Source organism: Schistocerca cancellata, chromosome 4 (assembly GCF_023864275.1).
Source record: "Schistocerca cancellata isolate TAMUIC-IGC-003103 chromosome 4, iqSchCanc2.1, whole genome shotgun sequence".
Classification (NCBI taxonomy): domain Eukaryota; kingdom Metazoa; phylum Arthropoda; class Insecta; order Orthoptera; family Acrididae; genus Schistocerca; species Schistocerca cancellata.
The window spans coordinates 743,010,093-743,028,311 of record NC_064629.1 but is presented as its reverse complement, the minus strand read 5'-3'; the positions used below and the strand labels follow the sequence as shown (position 1 = coordinate 743,028,311).

Genomic DNA, 18,219 nt, shown 5'->3' with positions numbered 1-18,219 from the left:
GAAATTCTGATTGCACCACAAGATTGCCCCAAAACTGCTTTTGCGGTTCCTATTGGATTATATCAGTTTCTCCATATGCAGTTTGGTCTAAGGAATGGGTCTGCCACTTTTCAAATATTTGCTGACTTACTATTGAGAGGTTTGAAGGCTATTATGTGTCTCGTGTATCTGAATGACATAATAATTTTTTAAAGGGCAGTTTATGAACATGCAGAGAGATTAAGGAGCGTGTTGTCTAGGTTGCAAATTGCACACCTTAGTTTGAAAATATAGAAGTGCTCACCTCCTAAGTCACTGTCCAGTACCTGGGACATCATATTAGTGCAGATGGAGTTAAGCCAGACCCCAGATTGACAGAAGCTGTAGAAAATTTACAGTGTCTACAAACGTTGAAGAGCTGTAATCATTTCTGGGACTAGCAAATTATCATCACTGTTTTGTGGGGGATTATAATGTGATAGCCAAGTCACTGATGATGTTGTCAAAGAAGGCCGTTGAATTTGAATGGACAGAGGAATGTGACATAGCTTTGTTAATCTACCCACATTTTGAAAAACGATTTATTCTTTCCACAGATGCATTTGATTAAACTGTGGGCACAATTCTTTCTCAGGAGTACAATGGTGAGGAAAAGCCTATAGGTTATGCCTCTAGGCAGCTGAATTCAGTTGAGATTTATTATTGCACTACCAAGAAACAGCTTTTAGCACTTATGTTTTGAGTCAATTATTTTAAATGCTACTGATATGGGCACAAGTTCACTGTTTTCACCCTTGTATGGCTGTTAAGTTCAAAGGACCCCAGTAGGTTAAGTCTATGTGCACTGAAAATAACATAGTATGATTACACAGTATGTTACAAACCTGGCCATCCCATCAAAATGTAGGCTCATTAAGCTACAAAGTCAGAATTGTTCACAAGGATGATACTTCAATAAAGGAGCTAAAGGAAGCACAAGACTGAGAAGTAGAATCTCACTAGTACACATCTCACGTAGAGTTTGTCACTGAAGATGGTATTCTATTTCACAAGGCCCTCTTGGGTAACAGAGTGGTAATACCTAAATAATTATGGCAGTGTGTTATGGCACAATGCCATGACAGTTTGCAGGCCTGTCATAATGGGTGATGTGCCACAAATGCTAGGATAGCCTCTCACGTTTGGTGGAAAGGTAGACAAGCAAATGTACAGAAATATATTCAAAATCTAAGGAACAAAATCCCTTTACATACCCTCCCAGAAGCTATGAGACCATTTCAAACTGCCACATTCGACAATGTTGGCCCCTTTCCATGAAGTACCCAATACAATAAGTACATCTCGCCTATTCTTGATCACTTTTCTCGGTACTTAATTCTAGTACCACTCACATTTATGAGCACTGGAACAGTCGCTTGCGCCTGTGTGAATTACTTGGTTTGGAAGCCCCAACGCTATATTAACTGACTAAGATTCCAACTTCACGTCTGCCCTACTTGTACAAGTATGTAAACTGTTAAGAATCAAGAGATGGTGCACAACACCTTTTCATCCACAGGCAAACAGCTGCCTCAAACGCATCCATATGACAATTGTTCAAATGCCGTCTTATTACGTGGAGAAGACTCGTGTAGATTGGGATAAATATGTCACTTATGTTGCTTTGGCATATAACAGCTGTATGATGAATCAATTGCATGTATGCCCTACAAAGCAGGCTATGGAAGGCCAACGAACTCCCCATTTGCATTTGGTAACTTCCCAACTGGAGTAATTATGAGCAAAGTAAAAGTATTGGCCCGCCATCTTAAGTCAATTTGGAAATAGCTTAAGCAGAACAGCACCAAAACCACTCAACGTCAGTTGTAATGTAGTAACAAACGCACTATGCTACCATAATATAAACCAGGTGATCTTGTTCTACTCCGATATCCAGTAGTACGACAGGGAAGAACTAAAACGTTCATTCTTTAGTATGAGAGCCCTTACTCTGTTTTACAGGTGACATTCCCGGTAAACGCAAAGATTCAGTTGTCTGATCATACTGTGGTAGTGCATTTTGAGCAGCTTAAGCTGTACCATGGCCTAGCTGTGCTGTTGCCAGATGTACCAACTAGCCCTGTTCCAAGCAAAGGTAAAAGAAAAGGGCAAGCCACAGCCCACATGCTGTCACTACACCTCAAGAAATGGGAACCCCTACGCCCTAAGCTACAGAGACTAAGTTTGTTTTGTAAACAGAAAAGAAAATACATTGTCAGACTTGTAGTAGAGTATAAAATCTGAGGTATGAGGAAGTCTACAGCACCAATATGCTTTGGTATTTGAATATAAACATGTATCAGATGGACATATTTAATTGCAATAAACAAACTAGTAGAAGCCGAACTCGGGGAAGATCAGTTTGGATTCCGTAGAAATACTGGAACATGTGAGGCAATATTGACCCTCCGACTTATCTTAGAAGCTAGGTTAAGGAAAGGCAAACCTACGTTTCTAGCATTTGTAGACTTAGAGAAAGCTTTTGACAATGTTGACTGGAACACACTCTTTCAAATTCTGAAGGTGGCAGGACTAAAATACTATTTACAATTTGTACAGAAACCAGATGGCAATTATAAGAGTCGAGGGACACGAAAGGGAAGCAGTGGTTGGGAAGGGAGTGAGACAGGGTTGTAGCCTTTCCCCGATGTTATTCAATCTGTATATTGAGCAAGCAGTGAAGGAAACAAAAGAAAAATTCGGAGTAGGTATTAAAATCCATGAAGAAGAAATAAAAACTTTGAGGTTCACCGATGACATTGTAATTCTGTCAGGGACAGCAAAGGACCAGGAAGAGTAGTTGAACGGAATGGACAGTGTCTTGAAAGGAGGATATAAGATGAACATCAAATAAAGCAAAACAGGGATAATGGAAGGTAGTCGAATTAAGTTGGGTGATGCTGTGGGAATTAGATTAGGAAATGAGACACTTAAAGTAGTAAAAGAGTTTTGCTATTTGGGGAGCAAAATAACTGAAGATGGTCGAAGTAGATAGTATATGCTGTGCTGTCCACAGGCTTTGACAGCAGTTATTCTCCTCACATGGCCCTTACACCTACTGCATTACATATCAAGACAACTCACATTTAAAAAATCGCATTACGTTATCGGTCGAGGTAGGCCCGTGAATCTGGTGTGCCCAACCCACTGCAACTTACAGGGATCAACTTACGATGACTCAACTACACAATTGTATAACATGAAAATATTGACCAGGAAACTGAAAACAAAGGTTATGTAAGGAAAACACGTACAAAGGGCTAAGAAGCTGGTTAATGAGAAATAACACAACTGATGCTTTCACTTAAATCTCTTAATAGCAATATATCTTAACAATGTGGTAAGAACTGTCAGCCTCCATAGCTAAGTGGTCAGCGTGGCTGACTTTCCAGAACAGCCCGAGATTTTCCTCAGTGGAGGACTGGAACAATGTCCACTCATACTTGTTTTGCCAACTGAGGAGCATATCAATTGAGAAGCAGTGGCTCTAATGTTTGGGAAGTTGACAAGAGTCGGGAGGGCGCTGTGCTTGACCCAGTGGCCCTCATACTTCATCCACATGAAGGCATTACAGCAGAGGACAATACAGTGGCTGATCGTCATCCCGTGGTCCTCTGAGCCTGAATGTGGAGCTACTTTTTACTTAATGTGGTAAGAACTAGTGAGACTATGAAAAAATAGTAAAGTACCACAACAACTGGAATGAACACAAAGGATGGATAGCTCTAAACTTGCTACATTAGCTCTAGATCATAAAACATAGGGGAGGAGAAACAATAGAAGACCTAAGAAGAGAAACTGAATCGATGCAGAATTAAATGACACTTTAGGAAACATGCGAGGGACTGTATAAAATAATCTCAAAACATTCTTTGTTCTATGAGAAGTGAGACATGGGGATTAAGGTAACAAAGTAAGAGAAGGATAAAAACATTAGAAATTGTGTTTTTATTACAGACCAAGGGGATTAATTTATGAGATAAAATTGGAAGTTGTGCTACCTATAGGATAACATTAATATTAATAAAATGACCAATGAAGTACCCATGGCAATGACTAACATTTACAACAGATGAGCCAGTGGCATACATACGTCTATTAGAAGCCTAAAAGAAGAAAGGATATCAGTCAACTGCAAGGAAAATGGAATCAGCTCTTACATAAATTTTTGAATGGGATTTTTATAAATACTTGTTTACAAGATGAAGAGGACACCTATAGTGTATGGTTAGCAGATGTACTTGTAAGAGACAGCTGCATTTGTACCCAACAATGAAAATATAGTCTTGGTTGAAAAAGTTGCTCAATGTTTTTTCTATCCACTATGGAATGGCGAGGGACCCACTTCATTGTCAGTTACCGATTTATCTGTTGTTATGATCTGAGCCAGTTGACAACAACGCCTGTCATGCACACTTTTTATTATTACTGTCACACTCAGTACCCACAGGTTACTTGAAACGGGGTAATAGCAAAAGATAATTTACATAATGACCTCTGGAAACCAGAGTATGCTTGATATTGGGGATATAGAAAACCACTACTCTGGCAGCAATAAAACACAAGGAATCCTGCCTCCACAGTACTTTGTCCTTTGAGTAACTGTTAGACAGCCAGTATATCACGTGAAAATATCTGTCATAATCAACACTAAATTATTCCCTCCACCAAGAACACACAAATGGTTACTCTCCAATATACCACTTATAGCAAAGTCAATTGCTCACCAGTGTCTGTCCAGGAAATATAATACTAGTTGTGACTGAAATTAGTAACAGGAAAAGAAATGTTGCATTACCCGTATTACAATAAACACTGTTCTGATACAAATTATTTTGTTTCTCAGAAATAAATGAATAATCTTCATAGAAAACAGGAAAGCACAACAAAATTGTCCCCAGTAATCTATCCTTTTGCAACAGCAACAGGTGGACTTCACATGTGTTAATAACATCCTGAGAAGCAAAAAGTTTATTTTATTAACAATACTAGAACTAAGATACATGGTATTTCATACCTTGGACTTTGTACCACTGGCTGCTCGTATTGCTACCACAGAAGAGCTGAGCATAATGTCTGTATTGAACAAAATCTTCTCAAACTGATACAGATTCCCAGGGGAACCCTACAGCAAAGAAAAATAAATGTTACGACATCTGCTATTATTTATAAACACAAACTCAAAATCAGTGAAATCACAGATGGTATTACTATAAAACGTAAAAAAGACTGTTACAGGCAAGTCATATCTTGTGCAAAATCGAATACAGGATAAGATAAACTGAATTTGCATTATGTTTGTACATATAAATATAATAAACACTACACTTTTGAATCTTTAAATTTGCAGTAAGTTAACAATTTGGTTCCACAAAAAGCAAACAATAGTGTACTCCACTTGCCAACAAACATTATGAAGAACAGTTAGTTAGTTACTTTCATGTTCCATGGATCATTTGTATGGTTGATTGTGATTATGCAGAACTAGTCATTTTACAATCAAATTACACATTCATATATAAATATGACTGAAAACTGATCACCTACAATTTTTTTGCATTGTTGTAGGTTGATTCCTACACATCACTTTTTACACAATGCAAAATTAGAAATTCTAATTCATCTTCAAGGTTTTATACGACTATAGAGGAAACTAAATTGTGATTTTTATGTGATGGAACTATATTACTGTAAAAAAGACCAAATGCAAATGGAAAGATGTACAGGAGAAATATTTTAGCTTCTCATATGCCTTTTGCTGCGTACTTGCATATGATAACACCATGTAATTCCCCTCATGTCAGAAGTTTGCATACTACTAATGTTCTGCTTTGTATACGCCATTTACAAGGATGACAATATAAATATGAAGAAACTGCACTGTGCATTCAATTGATCACTGATCAAAGATTACAAGACAAAATACAACTTTTCTGGAATAAATTTTATGAAAGGTATACGAGAAATGACTTATTACATGTATAAAGAGGTATATGCAGAGCCAGAATACAAAATTATCTGAGCAAATATAATCATCAAAAGAAGATGAAAAATAATCACCTGCTATTTCTGTCCCCGTTCACATTGTGTATTAAAGTGATGGAATGCGTCAGAGAAAGCCTGCAATATATCACACAGAAATTTCCCAATAATTTTATAATAATAGATGGAGGTTTCAATTGACCATTTGTAGTCTGGGAGACACACAGATTTAGATTGGGTGACAGACAAAAATTCTTGTGGCACTGTACCAAAAACCTTACTGAAAATTATTTTGAACTGTCCTGAGACAAAATTAGTAGATTTGCTGGCAACAAACTGACCATAATTTGTCGATATATTGAAGTGAGGAATCTACATCTACATTTATACTCCGCTAGCCACCAAGCGGTGTGTGGCGTAGGGCACAATTCGTGCCAAAGTCATATTCCCCCCCCTCGGGCGAGGGAAAAATGACTGTCTGAACGCCTCAGTACGAGCTTTAATTTCCCTTATCTTTGAATGGTGATCACTGCGCGATTTGAAAGTTTGTGGTAATAATATATGCTCTACATCCTCGGCGAAGATCTGATTTCAGAATTTAGTGAGCAGCCCCTTCCGTTTAGCACGTCGTTTATCTGCAAGTGTGTCCCACTTCAAACTTTCTATGAGATTTGTAACGCTCTTGCGATGGCTATATGTACCAGTCACAAATCTTGCTGCTCTTCTTTGAAGCTTCTCAATCTCTTGAATCAGACCCAACTGGTAAGGATCCCATACAGACGAACAATACTCCAAGACTGGACGAACTAACATATTGTGTCGGAAGTTCCATGCGGATTTTCACGGATGATGCTGTAGTATACAGAGAAGTTGCAGCATTAGAAAATTGCAGCGAAATGCAGGACGATCTGCAGCGGATAGGCACTTGGTGCATGGAGTGGCAACTGACCCTTAACATAGACAAACGTAATGCATTGCGAATACATAGAAAGAAGGATCCTTTATTGTATGATTATATGATAGCGGAACAAACACTGGTAGCAGTTACTTCTGTAAAATATCTGGGAGTATGCGTGCGGAATGATTTGAAGTGGAATGATCGTATAAAATTAATTGTTGGTAAGGCGGGTGCCAGGTTGAGATTCACTGGGAGAGTCCTTAGAACATATAGTCCCTCAACAAAGGAGGTGGCTTACAAAACACTCGTTCGACCTATACTTGAGTGTTGCTAATCAGTGTGGGATCCGTACCAGGTCGGGTTGACAGAGGAGATAGAGAAGATCCAAAGAAGAGCGGCGCGTTTCGTCACAGGGTTATTTGGTAAGCGCGATAGCGTTATGGAGAGGTTTAGCAAACTCAAGTGGCAGACTCTGCAAGAGAGGCACTCTGCATCATGGTGTAGCTTGCTGTCAAGGTTTCGAGAGTGTACGTTTCTGGATGAGGTATCGAATATATTGCTTCCCCCTGCTTATACCTCCCGAGGAGATCACGAATGTAAAATAAGAGAGATTCGAGCGCGCACGGAGGCTTTCCGGCAGTCGATCTTCCTGCGAACCATATGCGACTGGAACAGGAAAGGGAAGTAATGACAGTGGCATGTAAAGTGCCCTCCGCCACACACCGTTTGGTGGCTTGCGGAGTATAGATGTAGATGTAGGTAGATTGTAGGCAATTTCCTTTGTTGAAGTAGTGCATCACTTCAGGATTCTACCAATAAACTGCAATCTATAGTTTGCCTTGCCTGTTACTTGTGTAATCTGATCATTCCATTTGAGATCATTTCGAACGGTCACACTCAGATGCTTGACAGATGTTACCGCTTCCAAAGACTGGGAATTTATTTTGTACTCTTACATTAATGGGGATTTTCACCTTCTTATACGCAGTAGGTTACACTTACTAATATTGAGAGATAAGTGCCAGTCATTACAACACACATCTGTTTTCTGCAAATCCTCATAGATTTGTTCACAACTTTCATGTGATACTACTTTCCTGTAGACTACAGCGTCATTGGCAAACTGTCTAATGCCGCTATCAATACCATCAACCAGATCGCTTATGTAAATCATAAAAAGCAGTGGACCTATCGTGCTGCTCTGGGGCACACCTGATGTTACGCTTGTTTCTGTTGAAGTCACCCCATTCAGAATGACATACTGCTCTCTGTCTGTTTGAAAACTTTCTATCGAACTGCATATGTCATCAGATAGACCGTAAGCGTGCACTTCTTGGAGCAAGTGACAGTGCGGAACTGAGTCGAATGTCTTTCTTTAGTCGAGAAATACGGCATCAACCTGGGAGCTGGTATCTAGAGCCTGTTGTATATCATGCACAAAGAGGGCCAGCTGTCTCTCGCATGACTGCTGTTTCCTAAAACTGTGCTGGTTTCTGCAGATGAGCTTCTCAGTCATTATGTCTGAACACACAAGGCTATTGTCACTTCACTGATCACTAGTGTTAAAAGAAAAGTAGGATACTGTTTCTGGTTAACAATTACAATAAGAAAATGATCACAAACTACCCATGGAAATAAATGAGTGTGAAATGCAAAACAGCAGAAGTCAGTCCTTAAAGTGAAGGGTACTGTATCTGCCAAGGTACTCATACATATACTGGATAAGTGAAAACTGGCCCCACTGCCAAGAACAGTTTATTGTAGGTTATTGTAACAACAGAGCAGAGTAGAAAATGGCACAGATTGTTCCAATTTTTAAGAAGGGTTAAGAGTACAGATGTCTAAACTGTAGGTCTATATAGCTGTCATCAGTTTGTTGTCAAATCAGGAAACATGTTTTGTCGTCGTGTTTGTTAACTTTTTCTAGGCAGAGAAAGTCCTGCATGGTTTCTATGAGCACCAATCATTTGGGCAGATGTCAGACAGATTTACTGCAAAAAGCTAAGAAATTTTAACTCTCTAATGTGGTATCCTAATTGCACCCGCACTTTGATTAACTGAAGAAATGTGTTATTTACATTTTCAAATGTTGAAGGTACTCCATTAGGCTTGAGTGTAATACTTGCATCATCAGTAAAGAGAAATATATCTGCGTCTTCATTATATGATCAAAGATTATAAATATATAACAAGAGCAAGAGCAGATTCAGTACCAGTCGTTATAATACACCCCAATTGATTATTCCATTCCCCATTCTGAAGGAGCCATTTCTTTGTGTACACCCCCCCCCCCCCCTTCCCCCTGAAGTTTCTTGGTGGAACTATCAGCATCCTTACAGCTAGGTAGGATGAAAACCATTTATCAGCAAGGCCTGTGATTCGATAATATTTGACCTCCTGCACAGTGCTTTTGACAATTCACAGAAAATACCAGTTGGCAATATTTTGTCATTTAAATTTTGTATAATCTGAGTTATGTTCTGTGGAGAGACCCTTTTGAAATCCAAATTTATCTTTTGAAGCACAAGCTTCATGTTCAGATGACAGTAGAGTGACTTCAGTTGCAATATTTGATTCTTGTCTTAAGTTAGAACAAATTTAAACAGAGATGCGTGCAAAATTTTTTTTTAAATGTATATATGTAATAAGTCATTTCTCGTATACCTTTCATAAAATTTATTCAAGAAAAGTTGTATTTTGTCTTGTAATCTTTGATCAGTGATCAAGTGAATGCACAGTGCAGTTTCTTCATATTTATATTGTCATCCTTGTAAATGGCATATACAAAGCAGAACATTCGTAGTATGCAAACTTCTGAGATGATGTGATTTACCAAACGAAAGTGCTGGCAGGTCGATAGACACACAAACAAACACAAACATACACACAAAATTCAAGCTTTCGCAACCAACGGTTGCTTCGTCAGGAAAGAGGGAAGGAGAGGGAAAGACGAAAGGATGTAGGTTTTAAGGGAGAGGGTAAGGAGTCATTCCAATCCCGGGAGCGGAAAGACTTACCTTAGGGGGAAAAAAGGACAGGTATACACTCACTTTTTATTCACCTTCTCCTTTTTACCATAATCTACTATACAATTTTATCCCGCCTATATATACTCAATAATACGTAACTCACTTCCTAACCATAACCAAAAAAATATTTTTTCCGCTTTCAACACTACCGCTGCTCTAAAATCCACTGTTTCTAGTTCAGAAACAGTTCCTTTCACTTACTAAACAACCATTTCGGCTAGTTCTAATAACTTTCTTATTTCCATTTCCGTTTTTCCCACATCACTGATCATTTTTAGCCGCTTCCCACAGGTTTTTAACGTTATTATTTCTTCGCCAGACCATTGTTAGCCTCATTTTCATAATCTGCCACCACAAAACCACTCCTTTTAATACATTTACACGCAGTTTTTTCGAAATTTTCCCAAATTTCTCCACCCTCTAACGTGTTTTGACGGTAACACAACCACCTAACCTTTGTGCACATCGTTGTCTACCAACCCAAGTTCACCACAGGATCAACATAGCCCATCTTTAACCAATACTTTTTCGCCTTTTTTCACACCAGATCTCCAGTTGCTTTCTAGTTCATCTTTATCTCTCCCCATACATTTTCATTTCAGCCTCATGTTACACTTTCCACCTTCTAATACCATGTTACCCTCCCAACACCCCCACAATGACCCCATTAAGTTTTATTTACATTCCCTCCGCAAACATGCCTTCGCCCTAACCAGGTTATGGTCCCATATTTTATTTTCTCAGGCTTGTCTGCCATTTGGCATTACCCCCAAAGGCCTCACACTTCAAGTTCCCATCTCTGGCTGCAACCCTTCTTTCCATCAGTCCCTATACCAATTCCAAACTGAACAATCCATTGCCCTCACCCACCTAATCCTTCACCTACACATCAACTCAGCCAATCAACACACCCGTCAACTCCTATCCTTAATAAAAGTCCTCAGTCTTTCTTCTCCCACATCCACACCGGCTGTTCAGAGCATCCTCCTACAGGCCAACCACAAATTAGAACAGCATGCCACCCTCCACCTCAAAAAACTATCCAATCTCCTGGTTTTCCACCTCCGGAAAGGCAACTCACTCACCCTTCACAACCTTTCCAACAAACCTCAACCTCCTCTCATTGCACACAAACCCAGTCTCTCCCATCTACTCAACCTCCCACTTCCAGCTCCACTGCCTCCAAAACCTCAAAATTCCAATCAACACAATCTGGAACCACAACACCCTAATTCAATAGTTAACCTTTCCTCCAAACCTCTCTCCCAATCCGAAACCTCTGTCCTATCTAAAGGCCTCACCTTCAGCCCCACTCCCAGATTCAACCAAACAGCCCTTGTCAAAGATTTACTGTCCTACACTCGTACTCTCTGCTGGAAATATCACTTTGTAAAGAGAGTGTATACCTGTCCTTTTTCCCCCCTAAGGTAAGTCTTTCCGCTCCCGGGATTGGAATGACTCCTTACCCTCTCCCTTAAAACCTACATCCTTTCGTCTTTCCCTCTCCTTCCCTCTTTCCTGACGAAGCAACCGTTGGTTGCGAAAGCTTGAATTTTGTGTGTATGTTTGTGTGTCTATCGACCTGCCAGCGCTTTCGGTTGGTAAGTCACATCATCTTTGTTTTTCTATCCTTAATTCCCATAAGATCTCATATATATAAGATCTTACGGGAATTAAGGATAGAGATGGAAATTGTGTAACATTGAAAAAAGAAAAAAAAATCATTAGGATGTAGCCAAGAAGTCTGCAGAGATGTCTACACAACAAAAACTGATCACTGGATCCAAAATAGTCTACATGTTGAACCATAAAAAAAGAGCTACTTTATATGATTTTTCATGATAACTGCCCAGTTAATTTAAATGTGTGTCTTAATGTCTGATATGCCTTTTTTCAAAATATTTGCACGAAATAATCCGTTCCTTTGTGAAGCACCCATACAAAGCCAAATATTTATTTATTCCTGTCCATCCTTGGAAATGGGTGGAGCCCTCCACTTACATTTGTGCCAGTGCTTACAGAAGAACTTCAGACCATGGTAAGTAATTGACTTACAGAGCCTGGAATTCTGATCATCATTCATATATTTTGGGCCTTATTCAAACTAGTGGTGCACTTTAGCAGTGGTTGGATGTGACATTGTATCTGCTCCTAATAACCTATAATTTTGTGACTCATCAAAATGTGAGACTTTACATCACAATACCACTGTTTTTAACACAGTTGTATGACACACTGACACACAAAGGAATGATCAAAGGTAACTACCAATCACATAGTGGAAAAGTTAAGCGCTTGCTACGAACATAAACATGAAGCTAAATATTACAGCTCACAAATCCCCTCCCCCCTTCTCTCTCTCTCTCTCTCTCTCTCTCTCTCTCTCTCTCTCTCTCTCTCTCTCTCTCTCTCTCCCCCTCCCTCCCTCCCCCCCCCCAAAAAAAAAAATCATGGGTGCACTCAGAAGCAAAGAGGCGAGCACAGCCAAACAACTGTGTGCAGTCTCGCAGTCAGGCTCTAGCATACATGATTGTGCTCCACTGGCTGGTCAAGTGGCGACAGCCAAGGGTGGGCAACCAGGTCACTTGGTTGGCCTTACTCATACCATTACATGAATTCTACATCTACATCTACATCAACATGGCTACTCTACAAATCACACTTAAGTGGCTGACAGGGTGTTCATCAAACCACCTTCACAACAATTGTTTTCTGTTCCACATACTAACAGTGCACGGAAAAGACGAACACTTATATCTTTCCGTGCGGGCGAGCTCTGATTTCTCCTATTTTATTATGATGATCATTTCTCCTATGTACATCACCATCAACTAAATATTTTCATATTTCGAGGAGAAAGTTGGTGATTGAAATTTCTTGAGAAGATCCCACAGCCCACTCCCAAATCCTGCATCACGTCCATAACACTTTCTTACCCATTCCTTGATGATGCAAAATGAGATGCCCTCCTTTGAGCTTTCTCAATGTACTCCATTAATATTATCTGGTAAGGATCACACACTGCACAGCAGTACTGCAAAAGAGGATGGACTAGTGTAGTGTAGGGAGTCTCTTTAGTAGATCTGTTGCAGTTTCTAGGTGTTTTGCCACCAAAACATAGTCTTTGGTTCAGCTGAATTTACAGCCGTTAGATTTGATTGATTTATCATGTAACCAAAGTTTAACAGATTCTTTTTATCACTCATGTGGATGACCTCACACTTTTCATTATTTAGGGTTAACTGCTAATTTTTGCACCATACAGATATTTTTTCTAAATTGTTTTGCAATCTATTTTGATAGTCTGATGACTAGTAGGTGATAAACGACAGCATCATCTGCAAACAATTTAGACGGCTGCTCAGATTGTCTCCTAAATCTTTATCTGTATAAGGAACAGCAGAGGGCCTGTAACACTACCTTGGGGAATGCCAGAAATCACCTCTGTTTTACTCGGTAACTTTCCATCAGTTACTACAAACTGTGACCTCTCTGACAGGAAATCACGAATACAGTTGCATAACTGAGATGATATTCCATAAGCAGACAATTTGATTACAAGCTGCTTGTGAGGCACAGTGTCAAACAAAGCCTTCTGGAACTTGAAATATGGAATCAATTTTAATCCCTTGTCAATAGTACTCAACACCTTGTGCAAGTAAAGGGCTAATTGTGTTTCAAAAGAACAATGTTTTCTAAATCAATGTTGCCGGTGTGTCAACAGACCATTCTCTTCGAGGTAATTCGTAATGTTCAAACACAACGTATGTTGCAGGTGTGACAAATGTGTAGCCAGCAGAGAACAATTGAGTCCTTGCGAGAGGCTTGCATGGAGGATCGCCACACACCAGTAGTCTCCTTGATGACCCAAAGTTTGTTGGGGGAAGGCTGGGAGCCCCATTCATCACCCCCAATTACCAAGGACTTTTTGCTGCAATACTGACTGGAGATCACATTCTGGAAGGCCAATCTCCAGGGCTAACTGGAAACTGCACGATATGGCCCAAGACTGCACCTTGCAGCTGCCGTTCAGCAACTGCAATTCCAGTGGAGCTGTAGTACAGGCAAAAGTCATCAGCATACAAGGAAACTGATACGGATGTTCCCACAGCTGCATCTAGCCCATTGATAGCAACTAAAAAGGGGCAGACACTCAAGGCAGAGCCTTGTGGGACCCCATTCTCCTGGACTCAGGAGGAACTATGGGAGGGACCAACTTGCATGCGGAAGGAACAAAGAGACAGAAAATTAAAAAATCGAGAGCGGGACCCTAAGACCCCACCCATGAAGCATAGTGAGGATGTGATGTCGCCATATTGTATTATATACCTTCCGCATGTCAAAAAAGATGGCAACCAGATGCTGATGGCAGGCAAAGGCTGTACGAATGGCAGACTTCAGGCAGACCAGATTATCAGTGGCACAGCAGCCCTTACGGAACCCATGCTGAGACGAAGCCAGAAGACCCCAAGACTCAAGTAGCCAACTCAACCTCTGGCTCACCATGCATTCGAGCAACTTGCACTGGACGTTGGTAAGACTAATGAGGAGGTAGCTGTCCACCGCCAGTGGGTTCTTGCCAGGTTTCAACACTGGTATGATGATGCTTTCACACCATTGTGATGGGAGCTCAGATACAGTTGAAAAGGTCTAGGAGGTGTTGCTGGCAGTCCACAGAGAGGTGTTTGAGCATCTGACAGTGGATGCAATCCGGTCCGGGAGCCGTATCAGGGCAAGTGGCTAGGGCACTTTGGAATTCCCACATACTGAATGGAGCATTGTATGATTCAGAGTGGCGCTCTTTCAGGGAGTGGAAAGCCAGCGCGTAATTTGTAGAAGCGGAACTATGAGCTTAATGCTGTGCGAAGAGTTCTGCAATTGTGTCTGATTCAGAATAGATTGCTCCATTCAGGGAAAGCCATAGTATGCTAACAGGGGTCTGATATCCATAGAGTCACCTAATCTTGGTCCAAACCTGCGAAGGAGAGGTACGGATGCCAATGGTGGAGACATACCTTTCCCAGCACTCCTGCTTCCGTTGGCGAATAAGGCGTCGGGTTCGGGCACGGAGTCACTTAAAGGTACGGAGGTGTTCCAGTGGTGGGTGCCGCTTATGACATTGGGGTGCCCGCCTACGATCACTAATCACCTCAGCGATCTCCAGTGACCACCAAGGCACAGTCCTCTGGTGGGACCCGGAAGAACAGGGAATTGCAGATTCCACTGCAGAAACGGTGTCTGTGGTTATTGTGTGAACCACTACATCAATGGCGTCATGAAAAAGAGGCTCAATAGTGGCAATGGAGGTGAGTGAGTCCTAGTCAGCCTTATTCAAAGCCCATCTGGGGAGGCACCCAGAAGAGTGACGCTGTGGCAGTGACAGACAGATCGGAAAGTGGTCACAACTGCACAAGTCGTCATGCACACTCCATTGGGAGTATGTGCCATGTGCCACTCAAATGTGTGGAGGCACCATTATTTACGAGAGAAAGGGCGAGCTGTGCCAACACTTCCTCAACGACAGTGCCTCGGCCTGTTGCGACCAATCTGCCCCACAAAAGGTTATGCGCATTAAAGTCGCCCAGTAACACAAAAGATGGCGGCAGTTAGGCAATCAGTGTAGCCAATACATGCTGTGGGACATCACCATCCGGTCGAAGATAGATACTGCAGACAGTAACACCGTGTGGTGTCCACACCCTAACAGCGGCAGCCTCTAAAGGTGTTTGAAGAGGTACACATTCGCTGTAAAGAGAGTTAACGCTGTAGATGCAGACTCCACCAGTATCCTTGAATAAGCTGCCCGATTCTTATAATAACCCTGATACCCACTGAGGGCGGGTGTTCACATCACCGGAGACCAAGTTTCCTGGAGAGCAATGCAGAAGTAGGGTGAAGGCTGATAAGTTGTCGGAGCTCAGCAAGGCGGTGGAAAAAACCACCGCAATTCCACTGGAGGATGACATCGTGAGACTGGGAAGTCATGGAACATTCAATGAGGCAGTTTACGTCTCAGAGTCATCTGCTGCCACTGACTTATTGCCTGAGCAGTCTATATCCATTGTGTCTGAGGGTCCAGCGAGATCCAGGTCCTCAGCAGACGCCAGAATCTCCACCTCATCCTCAAACGTGGAGCTTGTAGGTAGTGGTGGGGTGGGTGGGTGCCACCACAAGTTCCTTGGGCTTAGGGGTCTTCTTCTTGGACTTTTCTCGTGGCTCCTTGGGTTCCCTGGCTGGGAGGGGTTGAGTCAGTCTCCGGGACTGAGGACGATCGGGAATCCCTATGACCAGTTGCTTGTGGGCACTTCAGCCATGAGCAGGCGTCACCTTTCCCACTGGTGGAAACCTGGGAAGGGAAGGGCCCAAGGGACCTCTTCCAAGCGAGAGGGAACGCATGACAGTAATGTCCGTTGGCTTAAATTTTGAGGTGGGCTGTAGCAAACAGTTGTATATGGAGTCTGAAATTGAGACAAGGGGTACAGCAGCATCTTCACAGTCTAGGAGCCATCTGTGGGCGTTTTAGATTGTGCGGCAGTGAAGAGCGCTTAACACTTATGTTCGATATTGACTGCACCTGTTTCATGTACTTTCTGTGTCTTCTTATGCTTCATATGTGTCACTACAGTATAACCCCCATTTTGTGCGACCCCAATTTAGCGTAAACCCGCATTTAACGGAAGAAATTTCAAGTCCCGAAAATTATTCCATAACTGCAATGCAATTTTATATTCAAATTAACGCAATTCGCATTACGGCAAAGCCCACATTTAGCGTTACGAATATTAAATATTGAAAACAATACTATAGTGGCTTTTACGGCCCGGATGCAAGCTGCACTTTTTATCCGGTTTTTGGAATCCAAAAAACTGTCTGCAGTTTACATTTGGGTGCAAAGCCTAAGACCTAACCTAACCTAACCTAACCTAACCTAACCTAACCAAGTTCTGAAAAATGCTCCTAGTTGCTGCCATAAATGCTTACAACCCTTATTGCTGCTTTTTGTCACAGAAGCCATCACAGAAGCCGTTGTGTTAGTGTTGAGAAATGAATGTTAAGGTATTTTTTATCATGAGCGAATTTAGCAATTTTTCAAATATTCATAGCAATTAAAAAAACTCTTTACATATACACCATCAAAACAGACATTTTGAAGAAACTTGACAAGTGTAGCTTTACATTCGACAACTCCAGCTAATGAGAGCAGTCCTCGCAAAAACGTTTGTTTCAGTCTGACTTTTAACTTCGGTAAGACATGGAGAAAGCAGAAGTAACAACTTTCAGCTTGTCCCAGCAACAGAAAAGCATTTTCTGGACCAAAACGCGGCTGCCACTGTGAGTTGGAAGTCTTAGTGAATGATTTTGTGAGGAAGCAGCCACAGTGCTTACCTGTAACTGCAGAAATAATTCACGTAAAAGCAAGTCAGAAAATCCAGGATTTTCAAGGGAGGCGCAATTGGGCCTGAAAAATACAGGGAAAAACTCGTCACATTTCCGTGCTACATCATCAAACTGCGCACCGGAAATTCATGCTGGCTTGTACAGCCGATGGCCATAAACCGCCACCATTCATTTCACACGGAAGACTTTACCAAAGTCTGAAGTGCTTCCTAAAGATGTTATTGTACGTGTTAACAAAATTGGCTGGGTCGCAGAGGACATGGTTTTATAGTGGATCAGACCTGTCTGGCAATGTCGCCCTGGTACCTTGCTAGGTTTGCTGCGTATGCTTGTGTTAGATTCGTACGCAGCTCACTGTACACCAAACGTGTAAAAAAATAAATAAATAAATAAATAAATTTGCACAGGGTAAAACTGTCTTAGTTGTAAATCCAGAATGGAGGACGTCCAGTCTGCATCTGTTAGATGTTTGTTTGTTTAAACAAACCTTTTATGGACAAGCAGAAAAATATGTATACACAGTGCCTAAAAAAAGACATGTTAAGTGTGCAAGCTTGTATCAGTCAATCTTGGAAATGTCTCCCAAGTGAAACTGATTGTTGCACATTTAAAAAATACTGTATTTCTAATGCGCTTGATGGCACAGAGGATGAAGCTTTGTACGAAAGTAGCGACAAGGAGTCGCTAGTGTTAATAATAAAACATGAAATATCATGACTGTGTTCCGGTATGCAGTGCAGCGAGCTCGCCTGCGACGTCACTGCTCACAGCTCATGTGCGTGTAGGTCCGGAATACTGTATTTCGATAGATATTGTGAATTTTCACTGTTGTAAGTGTCCCAAATCCCCGAGAGGTAGGGCCACTTAATACTCTATCCATCATATGATGAGCCA

At 41.3% G+C, this 18,219-nt stretch overlaps 1 protein-coding gene across 1 annotated transcript in view; it reads right to left on the bottom strand.

The window, feature by feature from the left end:
- The window catches only part of LOC126184464 (DNA mismatch repair protein Msh2), a 220,434-nt gene that overhangs the window by 102,982 nt on the left and 99,233 nt on the right, over nt 1–18,219 (bottom strand). The window contains exon 5 of the mRNA XM_049926855.1: nt 5,036–5,143. Within this exon, the coding sequence (XP_049782812.1) occupies nt 5,036–5,143 (108 nt within the window). The remainder of the gene's footprint in view (nt 1–5,035; nt 5,144–18,219) is intronic.